General features: G+C 43.0%; 1 protein-coding gene across 6 annotated transcripts in view; it reads left to right on the top strand.

The window, feature by feature from the left end:
- CALML6 (calmodulin like 6) overlaps positions 1–17530 on the top strand; it is a 53597-nt gene that overhangs the window by 25095 nt on the left and 10972 nt on the right. For 3 of the 6 annotated variants that reach the window (XM_067567198.1, XM_067567195.1, XM_067567196.1), the window contains exon 1: positions 436–560. The exons of 2 other annotated variants lie outside the window; for them this stretch is intronic. In XM_067567198.1, the coding sequence (XP_067423299.1) occupies positions 453–560 (108 nt within the window). In that variant the 5' untranslated portion in view covers positions 436–452. Of the gene's footprint in view, positions 1–435; positions 561–14590; positions 14690–17530 lie in introns of those variants that run through there. One more of the 6 variants, XM_067567199.1, reaches the window with a different exon arrangement.

The raw sequence follows: 17530 nt of genomic DNA, 5'->3' as shown, positions 1-17530 counted from the left end.
ACTTCTCTATTTGAATCTTGTCAAGTCTGTCTGGCCCTTTAAGGGGAGTCAGGCTTATCTTCACCTGTGATGCAGCAACTGTCCCCCAGCTGATCCTGAATGGGTGGCTTAATTGCAGTTGTTGGACACAGCTGAGTAAGGGTCAGGAAGGCCTACAGAGAGAGAGAGAGAGCAAGCAAGCAAGCAAGCAAGCAAGAGCGAGCGCGCGCGCGCTTGTGTGCTCAGCTGGGAAGGAGGGGACATGAGAGAGGAGGTCGGGTGTTTTTATTATTGGGGAAGGGGTTGATGGGAGTCAGGTGGAAGGAGAACTGGGGAAAGCCCAGGAGAAGAGTTACCTCCTGTGGTGGGCACTGAAATAGAAGTAAAACAGCAAGGGAGGTGGCCCTGAGTGTTGGTGTTCAGTTGGGGAATGGAATACAGGAAATGTAAGAGGGATCAAAGCTCAAGCTAGGATGGGTGGAGGCTGTTTTCATTGGCTTCAGTTTGTTTGTGGTTTTCTGTCGGGGTTCTGTTGTGGAACCTGCTACAGGGAGAAGAGTGGGACTGCAGAGGAGCCTAGGGTGAGTGAAGATACTGTGTTGATAATTAGAGTTTGGGGGGGGGAGTACTGGTTGTATGGAAAATTGATATCCTAGCCAGAGTGAGACTTTAAAGTGGGCTGGCTGAAGGGCTAAGTCATGAGAAGACACTGACCCCTGTAGGGTTGGCAGTGGCTGGTGGCAAGGGCATCAGATGAGGAGATCTTGCTATATCAAGCAAAGCCTCAGGGGCAATATTGTCCAGTGAGTCACTCTACAACAATCTATATAGAAAATTTTAAAGGTATGCAAGAGAAAATGAAGGTTCCTTCACTATGCAACCTTCTCTCTCATACAAAACTCTCTGACTTCCTTGAATGTCCCTTCTAGATTCCCAGTGTTTGGAGAAACCTACCTGTTTGCCAGACTGCTTCTGTCCATTACAGGACCAAGTGGCTATGGATACAGCAAAAAGCTGGGAGTTGAGGGCCCTGGGTTCAAGCCCTACCCTTGACTGGTCTGGGCCTTTATGTAGGTCACTGCACATCTCTGAGTTGGCGTAGCCCTCTCTAAAGTAGGGATGACAATATTTACCTGTCTCACTGTCAGTCTGAGTGTGAGGGAGTAGTCACAATTTCATGTAGATATTTTTTTCTGGTGTTTCTCTCGCTCTCTCTGAGCTTCAATTTATCTGTAACTGTTTCTCTTTCTACTCCCCTTTTCACTTTCTTTCTGATGCTGAATGGGAATCCAACAACATTAGAGTTTGCACCAAAAACTTTTTGAGACTGTTCAAAATGTGGCAAACCAAGCCTGCTCCTCCCTAATTACCACATGGAGCAACCCTGACTAACCAAACCTCAGTTGTGCTCCTCCCCTCCCCCCATGTTCAAGGGGTCACATTCCTGACTTCCATCACATACTCTGAAAATCCCTATGATTATCCAGAGCATTCAGTGTCCTTGCCCCATGCCATTTGGATAACTGAGTATAAGCTGTGCTGTAAGGAGACATCTGCTGCTCTCTAGTTTGACCTGATGGAGCGGTCTCTCTCCAAGGCAGGATGTTTACCTCACAGAACAGACTGGGGGGCTCTTGGTCTGCTGCTTTTCACTTTCATGAATGCAGATTTCTTTGTGGTGAAAGCGTTGCTACAGTGGGGCAGGGGCAAGGGGAAAAATGCAGCTTCCTGGAGGTCCTCTGGCCGGGCAGAAATTTCACAATATCCTTCAAAATGCTTCATTAAATACATCACTTCTCAGGGTAGCAAGTGAATGGCTGTAGTTCAGCTTTCACGCTTAGGCACACTGATGCCATCTTGTGGAAGAACAGTGGGATAGCCGGGATTGTGTATTTACAAGGAGGGATTGTTTTCACGTTGTGCCTGGCTTATTTATTTTTAGGGCCTTTCTGGCTGGCTAGTAGCACTAATGCTACTACCTAGTGCCTATAAAAGGAGCTGATGTGATCTTCATAGCTACACAGATGTCTTCTACCTGTTTCTCAGAGTTCTCAACATCCCCCTGGGTTTAACTACTTACCCCTTGGTCTTGTGCTGTGTGGCAACTGTCTTTCCAACTTGGGGGGGACACGTTCTGGAGGAGCTGTTGCAGAAAAAACAGCTGCCCTTCCTATCCCAAGGGCCTGAAAGAGCTGCAGAGCTCCCAGCCACAACTATACTGGATTCCCATGTGGCAGGGCGGAATGCTAGTCACAGAGGCTGCTGAGCCAGTCCAGTAGATTATATATGGTGGAGCAAAGGCTGAGAGCCTTCAGAAACAGAGAGAGGAACCAATGTGCTCAGATCCCACTAGATACACAAGTTGAGTGAGGAGTGGTGTTTGGATCCAGATCTGCATTAGCCTAGAGTCCAGTGTTCAGATTTTAGGCTGAGTCTCAGGAGATTTGAGCCCCAAAACCTCAGCAACCTCACATGATCAGCTGCTGTCACAAGATATGAGCCAAATTGCCACTGCTTCTGGGCCTGCCTTTGAACTTCTCTCCCCTCAGCTTCTTTCCTCTTTCTGTAGTTAGTCATGTTGTATGATAAAGGGATTAGACACCTGGATTATGGGGGCTATTACTCACCCTCACAAGCTGCTTACGTTTGTCTGGGTCTCTCCAATCCCTGTATAACTAGTGGTACTAGCCAGATGTTCTGATGCAAGCTTTATTGGTGCTTTGGTTGTCCTTTTCCCCCCATTTCTTTCAATTCTGCTCTCTGATTCAAAATAATATAACAACTCAATCTCATGACTTTTCTCCTTGCCTTCCCTAATCGAATCCTGTCCTCTATGCACCTTCTAAAAATGGTTTTTAGTAACCAATTTGCTTAGAAGCTAAACTTTACAAAAGCCCTGCAGGGATTTTTCCAAGCAGAAAAAGTGGGCATGGCATTTGGTGCATCCCAGAGCTGCATTTTATTCAGAACATTCCTTCCCCACCATGTTACCATAGACTACAGCTGTGTAAATGCTGCAAACTTCATATTGCAGAAAGGGCTTGTGTCCTGACTCTTGCATTTAGGCTGCTGTTGCAAACCTTTAGAAGAGAGAGAAACTCAAACGTCAAATCCCAAATGGGGACACCCTCTGAGTTTGAAGGAAAGGAATTAGAAATCTAGAGTTTACATTTATGCCTGCAATATGTAGATGAGAATAGGTGAGATTAAAACTCGAGAGGAACATGGGACAAATCTAAGAACAGAACAAGTAATATTTCAGATGTCCTCTGTATTCAGTGTATAATGTACCATTTAAAAGTATGTTACTATTTCCATACACACTAGGAACCAGGTACTTTCCGTCTAGAATTCTAGATTAAGGGACAAAGAAAGTACAAATATAAAGTCTTAAAAGGGAAGGAAAGATGAATGCATCTCTTCCTCTAAAATTTCCCCTGCCTTCCTGCGGGGTGACAGACTTTGTACACTAGGGACAGATCCTCAGCAGCTCTAAGTTGTCATAGCTCCATGGTTACAGTTGCAAGAAACAGAATGAGAGTATCACAACGGTCTAAGGTGTTCTTAGACACACTTTATATTAAGGATCCATACAGTGTTTATAAAAGGTTAATAAATGATTAAGCATCTATAACAATTGATAGATATTTTAATAAATTCCTTATTACTATAATCTTTAGGTAAGGTACTTATGGCACACAGCACCATAATATTTCAGCACCTCACAATCTTTAAGGTATTTATCCTTATAACATCTTTGTGAGGTAGGGAAGTATTATTATCCTTATTTTACTGCTGGGGACCGGCGGCACAGCGGCTAAGTGACTTGCCCAAGGTCACAAAGGAAGCCTGTGGCAGAGCAAGGAAATAAAGTTGAGTTTCCTAGGTCCCAGGGTAGCACCTTAACCACTGGATCATATGTAATCAGCATTCTACTGATGCATTGATAACCACCTATAATGCATTACTACTCATGCCTGTTACAGACATATAACATCTATTAATCATTAATAAACCTCTGAGTGGAACTGTCATATGCAGTATGGTGGAAGGGAGTTCAATACCTGTGGGCACCTGCTGACATAGCCCAAACTCCCTATATGTGCAAGTTTTGTCTTAGGCAGTGTCCGTGATGAATGCAGGTTTTGTAATAGGTCATAAAATAGGGACACAGAAACAGTCCCTGAGACTCTTCAGCCTTTTGATGGCCTTGAAGATCAGGACCCTGTACTGAATCCACTGTAGTACAGGGAGCCTCCAATTTCTCACAAAGCAACTACAGAACACTGCTCAAGCTGACTCACTTATCTGACTGGTAGCATTTCATACTCACTTTACAAACCTGTAAATGACAACACAAAGTGCAAGACACTGGTCAGTCAGGCCTGATGTGTTCTCATCAGCCTCCCTATATATAAGGACTCACATGACCCCCATTAATAATGTAATATCTGAGCACCTCACAGTCTTTACTGTATTTATCCTCACAACCCCCCTTACCTCCACTGCACAGATGAGGAACTGAGGTACAGAGAGACTAAGTAACTTGCTCAAGGTGACACAGGACGTCTGGGAATTGAGCTGTGGTATCCCAGGTTAATGTCCTAACCACCGGACAATCCTTCCTCTCTTGTGGCGAGGAAGTGGCCTGTGCCTACCAGCAGACTGCCTGCCATCTGAGTATATATTGGGTGATGTGTCCATCTATTATCAGCCTATTACTCCTGGTTTAATTTATAAGCTATTGGTGAGCTCAATGTATTTGAAAAACAAGACAAAACAAAAACACACACCCTGAGGGGGGAAAAAAGGAAGTGCAGCAATGCTGAACCACAGTATTGTTGGCTTTGAAACAGGAAGCTTTCCCACCCTTCCTGTAAGTACCTGAAACACGTTAAATAACAAGCATTTGGGTTCTAAAAAAGATGAGATATCTCACAAAAGACCTCTTCTTTTCCCTGTCCTTTAATAACCCATCTTTTCTCAGAAAGTCAAACTGCAGTTGTCATGTGCTTTTGCATTTTACTTCTTGGTATTTGTATTACCATTTTCTGTTGAAATTTAATTGAATTTTTTTAATGCAACACAGTAAGAGCTCAGTAAGGAGTAAGGGAGAATCTGAAACAGAAACCTTTCCCCAGTGGTGTGTTGGTGCACCACAGAACAGCCTTTTTGTGCACTGGATTTGATTTTAAGATGTAGTATTCCATAAAGCATTTATTGCCTTCTCCGTTTTTATAAAGCATAATTCCCCGAAGATGCCTTCTGTTTCCATAATCCACTCTCAATCTGATTCAACAGCTTTACTCACAGTTTGAAGCTTAGTTGTGGGCAAACTAAGGAGCCTGAGACATTTACCAAAAAAAATTAGCAAAAGGCTCAGTGAGCAAGGATGTTTCCAGCAGACAGGATAATTAGAAGCAGAACCAAGGGAGACCTGAGAACAAGAATTTAGAAAATGAATGTATGCCAGCTATTTTTATTTATATTTAATTTAAGCAAGCATATTTTGTGTGTCCCCCACCCACCAGTGTTGTCAACTCTGATTTTATCTCCAATTTCATATTTGTGTCTGGCTTAAAGCCCAAACTCCTGGAGTCCTGTGGTCATTTGAGAATCTCGGAGGGGGAGGGGTAAGTGAAGTGAAGACTCTTAGGTGTTTAACCTTGAAGATTGCTGAGAAAAGCTTGAAAACATGACTTCATAAAACCCCTGCACTCATTTTAAAAATGTTCATGACTTAAGCCAATCACATGAAATGCTTGGGGTTGGCAATACTGTAGGTGCACAGAGCTGTTGGATTAAAACAATTCTCTTGGCATGAATTACTGCAGAGGAAGACTGGATTTAGTAACATTGGGTGTGTCTACACAGCAAAGAAAAACCAGTGCTGGCCGGTGCCAGCTGGCTCAGGCTCCTAGGGCTCGGGCTGTGGGGCTGTTTCATTGCTGTGTAGATGTGTGGGCTCGGCTCTGAGCCCAAGCTCTGGGACCCTCCCATCTCACAGGGTCATAGAGCCTGGACCCCAGCCAGAGCCTGGAAGTCTGCACAGTAGTGAATCAGCCCGGCAGTCCAAGCCAGCTGGCATAGCCACGGGTGTCTAGTTGCTGTGTAGACACACCCATTGAAGGTTCCATTGGCGACTTCCCAGGAGCTGGAGAGTTGCACCTGAATTGTGCTATAACTCTGCTCAGTTGAGTCTAGCTGGCAGCATTTTGACAGCTCATGTTATACCCTATGCAGCTCCATGGAGTCCTCATTCTGTGCTTTTTTTTGTGTGGTGGCTGGGAGAGATGCAGCTGGAGCTTACATTAAGTCCACTGGCAATGCAGAGCAACAACTTGGGGATGTCACAGCAGGCTTAGACTCTAAGGCAGGAGCCAGCCATGGCGGGTTAAATTCTGGAGTTTCATTCTTTCTGAAGATTGATTCAAACCGCTCCTCTGCTCCTCTTTGAAGCAATGGGGGCTGGAACCGAAGATCAAATTGTTTTCTCTTAATTATAGTTATTTGCCTTTTGGAGCAGTAAAAAGCTTCTGCTTTCCCATTTTCTGAAAAAGCACAGCCTGATTCTCCCCTCAGTGTAGTATTGTGCAAATGTTTGGAGTTACTCCAGATTTAGGGCCTGATCTAAAGCCCACTAAAATCAATGGGAATCTTCCCACTGACTTTGGATGAGGCACTTACACTGCTGTAAAAGGCCCCTTGGACCAAGACAACTAACTAATTTCACATAGTCTTCCAAACAGTGCTGGATTCAAACCAGTGGCAGAGGTGAAAGGCTCCATATCCCATTACCAAAATTCCCTAAGCCTGCCAGTCCCAGAAGCACAGTGACATTTAATATAATCTCAACATTAAACCCACCCCCAACTCAGAGCCTTTGTGTAAAGCAGACACTGCAAATCTTCCCAGAGCCTGGCTCATATTTGGATTGTTCCTTCATCTGAACATTTACTTTCCCCATTTAGAAAACCTCCCTCAGACATTGATAACTTATTTGCTTGATTCAGTGGCATCTCCCCTTCTAAAGCACTTGCCATTTGCTCTGTGTGAATCCCCACTTTGTCCTCATTGTGGCCACCTACCCGGTCAGCTGGAGCTATCTTTGTGTGTAACATTTCAGGCAACTGCATAACCATTGAATAACTATTCCATTAAAGGGGGGGAAATGAATAAACTCCACACAGATTAACACATGCTCCTGTTCTGAAGCCCATCTGTGTGCAATGCTGAATCTCATTATCTGTAACACTCCTCCAAGGAGCAGCATCAGCAGATTTCAGTTTGAACAGCAGGCGTAAACTTATAGTGGCGTTTCATATCAAATAGCGCCAATCCCCTTGATAATATTCTTAAATAAACTCGTTCTTGAACCACTCCCTTTATTTGGCATTCATTTGGAAGGCTCCTTCTCCTGGGACTGGTATCCACCTGTCATTTCAATAGCCATTTGGGCAGCATTGGCAGATTCTGAAAGGAACAGGTGCTGAGATGTGGGGCCTGTCACTTGTTTCTCTTTGCAGAGGCTAATGACCAGGAGAATATTTTCATAAGAAGATTTACAGCAGCTAAAGCTACCTTGGGTCTAGCAGACTAGCGGTATTATAATCCTGAAGGCAGTACTGAGCAGACAGCTTTGCCTACACTGTAGAATGAGATTTCTTGTCCTTCGGTTGGATTTGCAACTGAGTATTTCCTGGGGGTGGAGAGTACATCTTAAAAGGGGTGAATGATGTGTGAGATCTGGCCCTTGACTTGTTATACCAGCCATCTATTCTTTTTCACAAGCCCCTTCATATTTGCAAAGTGGCCAAACAACAAGATCCCTTTATGGCCCATCTTGGATAATACACAACACCTTGCATCTGAGAATTTCAAAGCATTTTACAAATATTAATTTATTAAGCCCCATAACCCTTCCTTAGGGGGGAAGGTCAGTATCATAATCCCCAATTGTGGAAACTGAGGCATTGAGCTGAAGCTCACACACTAAGTTACATGTCAAAGATAAGACTAGAATCAAAGAGTCTTGCCTCCCAGTCCTCTGCTTTAGTCAGGATTGAACCTACGTTGGGAGTGTAGGTAAAAAGAACATAATTATCTGAATTATAATTTGGCTAAGACCCCAAGAACTGTATCCCTAGGCAGTATGGATCTGATCCAGCTCCCAATGACTCTAGGCCCTACAAGCACAGATGGCATCAGTATAATGTGGAGTTTTAGGAATCTGAATTGCTATGATCTTTTAGTTTTGTTCTTGTTTCTTTAAAGGACTAGTTTTTCCTTTTGCTTTTATCCTCTTTTCCCCTCTCCCTGCATGTGCTTTTCATACCTCTCTATTGTTCATGGATGGTTCATGGACCAGTTAATAAAGCTGACTTAAGCAGGTACAGAGGGGGTAATAATGAGTCATTTGAGTCATTATGGCTGAGCACTAGCTCTGCTCTAGGTGGGGTTGAGTCTCTCTCTATATAAAGGAAGACGATTCAAAGGGCTCTAAAATTCACTAGCTGACTCAGACTATCTTGCAATTTGTTGTGCCTCATGGGGGTGATGGTTAGTTTATATGGTCCAAATTTGGGGTCACTTGAGCAAGGGGTACGTGAAATACAGCTCCCTTAAAAGAGAACTTTACAAAATCAACTCATTCTAAACTTTTTTTATGCATATCTTGGACGCAAGTCCTGACTCTAAGTACCCCCCGAATGATCTCAGTTGCTTGGCAGTTTGCTCAGATAGTGCACAGCACCAACTGCCCTTTTGGGGAAGAAATCCTGGAAAAGTTACTAACCTCAGCATTTGGACCTATAAGTCAGGATGGGATAAACTGCCAAGCCAAAGAGACTGAAATGCACAGGTGCAGCAAGTCTAAGACTTTGTTGAAGCAAGAGGTTTTGCAGACAGCGTGTTGTCACAGTACCTGAACAGCTCAAGGTGACATGCAGTGCTCATTGAACCTGAGCTGTGCCCCTGGCAGCGTTCAGAGAAAGTGTGCCCTGAGTGCCTACACACCAGTATGTCCTCTTTTTGCAAAGTTAACTCAGGTAATTGGCATCTGGGTTAGCCTAACCTGGGTGTGAGCAGCCACACTTCAAAGCTCTAACGAGTTACTGTGTTCTCACTGGTACTGCACTCCTCGTGTGTCAGTAGGATGTCCGGGAGCACATCCCAGGATTTTTTGTGCTTAAGTAAATTGAGCTGCTTTATGAGTCTTTCCCAGTGAATTGTGGGAGAAATTGTCTGTCCTTGTGGACGCATGAGGAGAACTGTGGGAAGGCATTGGACTACTATTAGCATTACAGTGAGTTAATCTGTGTCCTCACTGCAAAGCAGGTGGGTTACCAGCCCAAGTGAAAGCAGCACTTGGGCTTTAGCTTATAGCTTGGGCTGAAAGCAGCACAAAAACTTCGCTGGGCGAGTTTAACATGTAGACTAGGGTTGGGAGGCTTAGGGGCAATTCCTGATTCAACTCCGCAGACCCGCAAACACTGAGCCTACTCCTGGCAAGACACCCCAGACTTGCTAAAAGTTGCTTCTCATTCACCCTTGCTCTGAGGATTCTACCTGAGATGCTGCCTTAGTAAGCCCTGGAGATCACATCATGGATGCCGCCAGCCTGCTGACAATCCCCCTGGTGAGAAGATACTGAATTTATCAGGCCATTTTTCCCCCACCTAATTTATAGTCTACACTACAGCCGTATAGCCAATGAGGAAGTGTTATATAGTAGCTAAAGCAGAAAAATGGGAGTTAGGACTCCAGGATTCAATTCTTGCCTTTGCCACTGTCTTGCTGTGTAAACCACAAAACAAAACAAAAAGAGAGCTCCTGCCCCCAAAAGCTCACACTCCACACACATTTCTAAGAGGGATGTGGGATAAATGGGCATTGTTCCGAGGCTCAGATGAGTTTGCTGTGCTTCTTAGAAGCTCTTCACAGCTGTGTCAGGGAGGTAGGTAAAATTATTGTTCCCATTTTACAGGTGGGGAAACAGAGACAGAACAGGCAAATAACTTGCTTTCAGTTGGAAGCAACAGTCTCATAACTGTCAGGAGTTCCCACTCCCACTCCTGTGCTCTTTCTCAATCATTAGGTTAGCCCTGGGTTCTGCCACTGCTGAACACACAGGTCTTACAACCTCTAAGTAGGTTTTGTTCATGTCAATGCCCTGTGATTTCTCTGCTGTCAGCACGTAACAAGTCCCTTAATCTGTGTGCTCATAAAGTAGAGCAGTTATGGCACATTTGTCCAATTACTATATAATCAGTTCTGGCAATTACAATACGCTCAGTTCTGGCTCATCGGAGCTGCTATTCACTCCCCCATGATGAAGCGAACTGCCCCAGTCTCTCTCATTTATAATGACAGCGTGATTTGTGTAGCTTTAACAGAATGGGATGGGGGGTTACTCCAGGCTGTGGTTATACAGCTGCAAGAGAAGCAGACAGCAGTAATCAGGGGGGGGGAAAAAAAAACCATTTTTCCCTTCTAAAAAAGATGCATTTTTCCCTCCCATCTCACACATAGGAGAAATCCAAAACTATAATATAGAGCTGAGTGCATTCCAACACAACTGCTACAAATATCCACTCAACTAAATCACTGAATTTGCTTAGTCTGTGTCAGGGCCCATTGGCTTCCTAGGACTCTTTTAGGGAACAGGTTTATAGGCAGCCTATAAATATTGATGGAAAGTGAACTGTGAATTTGCAAATGCAAAGGATTCATACTGGAAGTGTGATCCTAAGAGCCATGTTCAGCCAACCAATGCTCAGAAACACCACAATATGACCAGTGCGTTCACTAAAAACTAGCCAAATCACATTGAATTTTAGATGCTTGTGCACAAGCTAGAGACCAAGAATAATTCCAAAATTATTCTGGTAAAGAATTTCCATAACCAATAAATAAGAGAAACTTGTCATCTGATTGCAGATAACTTGGGAAAAGCTAAATATTTGCTGCAAATTATACATTCAGCTTGAGATATGAGTGTAAGCTAGATCCTCAGCTTAACTATGATGCTTTATGTTGACTTCAGTGGTACTGTGCTGAGTGAGGATCTGACCCAGTATTAGGGTAACCTTTTTTCCCCAAAGCTCTTTCTGAATTATATAATTACACTCTCATTTCATCCACTGCTAAATGCAGCCACCTCTTGGCTGGAAGCAAGGCAGATAATTGGTGCAAAGCCAAATGCACAACAGGTTGCGGAAGATGTGTGGAAGTGGAAATATTGTTCCAATCAACACAACCAGGTCAAATCCTGCTTTTATGAAAAGTACCAAGGGATTTTTAAGGCTGAGCAAACAGGACTTTGTCTTTAAACATCTGTTCTGAAAATGCCCCACAGGGTAAACCATATGTAACTCAATCCCCTACCTTGGGAAGATAATTATATGTGTTGTTATGTATTTTGGTAGCCTCTAGAACCTCAGTCATGAGCCCCAATGTTCTAGGCACTGTACAAACACATAAAGAGGCAGTCTAAGTATTTCAAATATGCTGCTTAATCCACAGAGTCAGCTCCTCCTAGATAGTAATGCATATCTTACTGATGGGGAGGAGAATGTATTTTGCATAGTGAATAAATAATATTTGGGGGCAGTGCAGCAGGCAAAGATAGGGCAGGGGATGTTATCTCACTGCCTCGCACTGCATTCAGTTCCTACTGATGCTTCACTTCTGATGTTGCAGGTTTATCACTTAATATTCTCCAAAGATTATACTGCAGTGATCATAAACACCATTATAAATGTACCACTTTGATATTAACGAGCTTTACTATAAGGGGACATGAACTTGAATTTTATGACAGACCCTGGGTATAATTTGCACTGGGCTATAAAGCCCATGAATTATTGAGACAGTTTACTTCCCTGCCTGCATTTCCTTCCTGAATGAGCATGTGTTATTATGCTGCAAGCTGCTGACAGTGACGTAGGTGCAGACCTGTTCCAGCAGCATCTCTTCCCACCGCTGGCTCCAGCATAAGGCTGGCAGATCACAGCTGTAAATAACTGGCAAAGTCAATCAGATTGGACAAGTGAGAGGAAAATTGTATGCTGGAGGAAAAAAAAAAAAAACAAAGGTTATCAGAACTCTGAAGAGCACCCTTCCCTAGAGCTGGGAGGTCTCTCTAGTAAACACAGGGTGGTGTTTTACCGTCAATCTGAGACACCACATGGGGGTGAGGTGTGTGCACACCCACTGATGATTTATAGAGAACTTAGTGATTATGAAAGAGGCTGACTGCAAGCCCAGAAGTTTAACATCCTGTCGCCAAGTTCTGGACAAAGCTAATCTGGAGGATCACATCTGTCACTTATTTTTTTATTAGTTATTTACATTACATTAGCACCAAGAGGCCCTGACTGAGACCAGAGCCCCATTGTGGTAGGTATGGTACAAACACAGAATGAGGGATTCCACTGCCTCCAGGAGCTCACTCATTAAACAGAAGAGACAGACAGGATGGGAGAAAAAACAAAGGCACAGAGATAGAGGAAGTAACTTGTTCAAGATCAGCCAACAGGTCAGTGGCAGAACCAGGAATACAAGCCAGAGGGTCTGAGTCTCAGGGGAGTGCCCTATCCACTGGCCACACTACATCTTCTCTTTTTCCCTGCCCCCATCCTTCTGCACACACATTGTGTGCTGTCAGAGTGTAAACAATTCAGGGAACAGACTGCATCTTCATGGAGGTTTGCACACCATTAACACCCCAGGTCCTGAGCCTGACTGAGACATCTGAACAAACACATAGCAGCAGCACAAGCATATGCAGCAGCAGACAAACTACCTCACCTCACCTGACTCGGAGAGCACCCTTTTAGGACTGGCTGTATTAGGAAGTAAAACCAGTTCCCACACCAGTGCTGCAGGGAATTAACCAGTTCCAGACCCTTCCATAAAACGTGATTGAGACCAGGTCTCTATGGCCCTGCCAAAAATGTCCCACTATTGCTAACATCAGTACAGCTCCTGCATAGCCCTAGTACAGAGGGGCCACTGGCACTTTAAATACCACATCAATTAGACCTAGCTCAAGCAGTTAGGACAACATGGTGGTTAAGGGTCTGGCAACTGCCAGCAACCTGTCTGCACTAGAGATTCCAATACTGCTAGCCCCAACTAGTGCTAGCAACAATGGGAAAGGTTCACAGACTTTCCTAGCATAGAAAAGGCTAGTCTCACTTCCTGTAATGGTGATCTAAATAGTTTTGTCCTGTCTACACTAGTACATAAATAGTTTTTAACATCAGTTGAGAGTTAACAGGATGGGTCAGCAATAGCTGTTTTTTGTCAGTCCTCTCAGCAATGGCTGATTTTTTTGTAGCCATGGACCATTAGAGGTGAGAGGGGAGTTCTGTATGGCATATTTCATCCTTGGCTTTTCTGCAGAAATGAGTGCTTTGGGCCCATCTCTAACACATCCTAAACATGAAGCGAGCCAGCTAGCCTGCTCTACCTTATTTCTCAGGGTTCATTTTGCTCTGGCCAAATACAAATAAACCAGACTTATGGCCATTTAAAAAAGAAAAACCTACCAAGTCTGAAAGCAACCCTGGCTTTTTTTCATTGAAACAATAAAGTCCTTCCCTTGTATCGGAGAAAAGCAAGGTCTAAGAGCCATAAAGCAATGTTCTGTTGGTTGAACTATTTTTATTTCTGGTCATAAGATTAAGAAAACATTATGTTTAAAACGTCCCTTTAATGTTACTGCTTTCCCAACCTCATGTCCTCAGGCTCTGCCATTTATTTTGCTTTCTTTTTTCCTGTTTGAATTCACAGCACAAAGAAACCCATCATCCCAAGAAGTTTGTTCTTTCAGCTGATGCACTCGCTATGCTTTCTCTTGAAATCCATTTGGATTTTCATTGGCTAGAGAGCCTCCTATGTGCAAACAGACACTGACAATACTGCATTGTATTTAATCACCCAGACTCCTTGAATTGTGTCTGTAGATCTTTCAATTGGCTCATTCCTCCTATCCCCAAAGAGAAAAGGGAACATCAATTTTTTTCTTGTCTCTTTTTTTCTTCAGTGGTGTGACTCTTCCTTCCCTCCCCACCCAAAGGCACTAGCTTTTTAATCCATCTAATCTTCATTCATCAAATGAGTGGAGTTTCTAATCCCCTCCTCATGAAGGAAGAGCTTCTGGGCAGTGCACAATTTTTGCTGGGAATTATTTAACACATGACTAAAAGCATGTGGGTACAGGTTCAAAAGGAAAAAGTGCTATGTACACACAGTGTAGTGCATGTGTTCAAGTTAAAGGGGTGCTGCCAAAGGATTTAGGGTTCAGATTTAAGCTACCTAAAATCTATAAATATGGTGGAGATGTCACCTAACCAACGAGCCAAAAAAAAATAAAATCCAAAGCTTTGTCTCCAATCAATTCTAAGAAAGCTGCAAATATTGATACCCTGCACTTCTCTACATCTTTGCATTGAAGGGTTTCAAAGGCTGTGTTTACACTAGAGAATTTTAGGAAAAATATTCAAATGGGGCTCTGTGAGCTTACACTGGTTTAGTGAGAACCCTAGCATAGACAAGGCTGCAGGAGCTTCTAATTACTTAAATTTTCTGTTCCCCTTGCTGACAGCCATTGTCAGCAACAGGTATCTTTGGAGTCAAGATAAGTCTTCAGGACCTGTGACTTCTGATCTTCACCAGGACTAGACCACATTTCCTTAACATGGCGGTAACATATTTTGGTTTTGTCCACATACTCAAGATCAACGCATGTTATAACATGGCAAGGCCACTGCCATTTTTAAGCACTGTGCTGTACAGTTGTATGATCCCCACATTCAGTGAGAATTGGATTTCTTTCCTTCATCAGGAAAATTAATAAAACTTTGCATTTCTACAGCACCTTTCAGTGGAAGATCTCTAAGCATTTTACAAACATTAGGTAAACTTCCCATGAATTGAGCTTTCATCACTATAAAAGAGGTTAATAAATTCTTCCCATTTTTTCAGATGGGGAACTGACCAAGAGTTGTTCAGGTCAAAGTTTTCAAAAGTGGCCACTGATTTTGTGTGCCCAGCTGGGGTCATTAGAGGTCTGATTTTCAGAGGTGGTGAGCATCTGCCCCCCACACCTGCAGTTCAATTCAATAAAGTCTAGCTGATCAGGTTCTCCATGTCTTGAGTTGGACACCCCGAAATGGAGACACGTCAAATAAGTAGCCACTTAGGAAAATGTTTGGCCCAAGTGACTTGTCTGCAGTTAGAGAGGCTGTATTATCAGCCTGGTACAGATTATTGATGTTACACTTGCTGTCTTCACTTATTAGAATAACACTACCCCAGGAAGGTGGAGAATGTAGAGAGAAAACCACTCTTAAAAATGGATCTTGGCTGTGAGCTGACAGTCTCATGTACTAAGCAGATGTAATTAGAAATAAGATTCTTCCAAAAATAGGGTTCTCTGTCTTAAGCTCTTGAAGCCATAAAAGGTTTCCAAGAATCTATTGTCCCCTGAGGATAGATGTCTTAACCCTCTTCTACGATCTAAAAGGGGGAGATCACTTTACATTTGGGGCCAGACACTGTTACTGGTAGGTTACTGACATCCTGTCTGAGCAACCTTCCTGAACACTGCAAACATGGTGAGTGCACTGTCTTTCCTTGCTATCCCAAACTGTAATGATTGGAGCATTTTTTCTGTGTACCTGTGATATTGATTAAACACCTTTCAAACAGCCTGTGCAGGACTTTATGTGAAAACCTTTTGCAATATAGACCTTCGAAAGACAAATGATCTCAAAGCAATGTTGAGCAGCTCTAACAGACAGACAGTGGACTCCTATTTTGTTAATTGCCTCATCTAAAATAATTTAGACATGCTTGAATGACTACCTCATTAGAGAATTACTGAATTTTTTAATATGTCCATTTAAATTCACTTCTCTTGAAATTTTTTTAAAAGTGTTTAATAATTAAAGCATTTTCTAGGAAAAACGTGCAGGATTAATTCTTTATGAGTGGAGATGTGGTGAACCTGGAGCTTTCTGAAAGGTTATTTAACACCAACTCAGCATGTACTGTATGTTTCACAAAAGGAAAGGATGCTGTTTTAGACATTCAGAATTTAGATGACTGTAGTGCTAATAAATAATTACTGGCTTTTATGCTGAGTCTTGTCCAAAGATCTCAAAATATTTTAAAAACTGTCTATAAAAACAGTAGAGACACAGAGAACACTTCGTTCATTGCTGAAATGCAGCCTCCTCTTGGGAATATTGTGGCTGTTTAACAGTACACAGCAATATTACATGGTATTTCAATAGAAAGTGGGAAATGTCCTGTGTAGAACTGAAAACACAGGAGGAAAGCACTAAGGATCATTCATACTCAGCTGCGAGAAGTGAAACCATAAATGTCAAATGGATTGTTCCTTTGTCTTAAAGGTCTCCTCTTGCTTCCATTGACCTCAATGCACAGAATCAAATCCTAAATCAAAATTGGCCGTTTAAGTTCCAAACACTCCCTTCAGCAAATAAACAGGGAACTAGCCATCATGGGGAAACCAGTAACTAAAGTACATGAACAATCATAACCTCATCAAATTAAGCTCACTAGAGTAAACTCAAACAAAAACATGCCCAGGTTGGGTGGCTTCACAAATGTATCAGTTTCTTTGTTGGGTTCCCACTGCTTGCCTTTGCCTCTGTGAAAGATTTCAGGGACTGCAGAGTCAAATACCCATACCCAAATATACCAATACTGATGGTTAGATGTAGTTAGCATCAGGACACAAGGCAAGAACCAGAAGATCAATGCAACTTTAGGGTTTCTGCCTCATTAGAGAAAGAGGAGGGGGAGCTGGAGACAGAGTCACCATTGCATGTTCCCAGCTTTGGCCAATTAATGCCACAATTAATGTTTACAATTAGGAGGTCTCTTCTTATTTTGGTTTAACTTTAGTTTTCCATGTAGCTGAGTTATGCATGCCTGAAAATATCCATTTGTAATGGAAGAACTGACACCTCCTCTCTGGGAGGGAGCATGGAAGCTGGCAACTAAAAGATATCCATTTGGGGCCCAAGTTCATAAACATTAATAGCCTACACCAATTTAGAAATCCCATATTTTTCCTGACTTGCCCAGTTCAGTAGAAGGTGAATCAGGTGGCTGGTTGGGAGTTGTTATTACACTGCTTGCTGCCATTAAGGACATGCTGGGCATTTGGGGAATTAAGAGAGGCAGCATCAACTAATGATTAGATCACAGGATTGGATTGGATCAAAGGATTCAAGACACCTGGATGCTAATCTTATCTTGGACACTGACTTGCTCTGTGACCTTGGTCACTTTACCTTACTGTGTTTTAACCATCTACAGTGGGGATTGTGAAGATAAATTGGTGGGTGTAAAGTGCATTTATCTCCTCGGGTGGAGATGCTAGACAAATGCAAAGTGTTTTCACAGTGGGGTGAGAGCTCCTTATTTGCTGCAGGAATTTAGGTGGACTTCATGAATCCCCCAGTCACGATCTTATTCCGTGGTGAGACAAAATGTTTCCAAAACTACTGAG

This window comes from Emydura macquarii, unplaced genomic scaffold, assembly GCF_026122565.2.
Source record: "Emydura macquarii macquarii isolate MOO-44397 ecotype Brisbane River unplaced genomic scaffold, CSIRO-AGI_Emac_v2 contig_2768, whole genome shotgun sequence".
Lineage (NCBI taxonomy): Eukaryota > Metazoa > Chordata > Testudines > Chelidae > Emydura > Emydura macquarii.
This window is presented reverse-complemented; position numbering and strand designations above follow the sequence as displayed.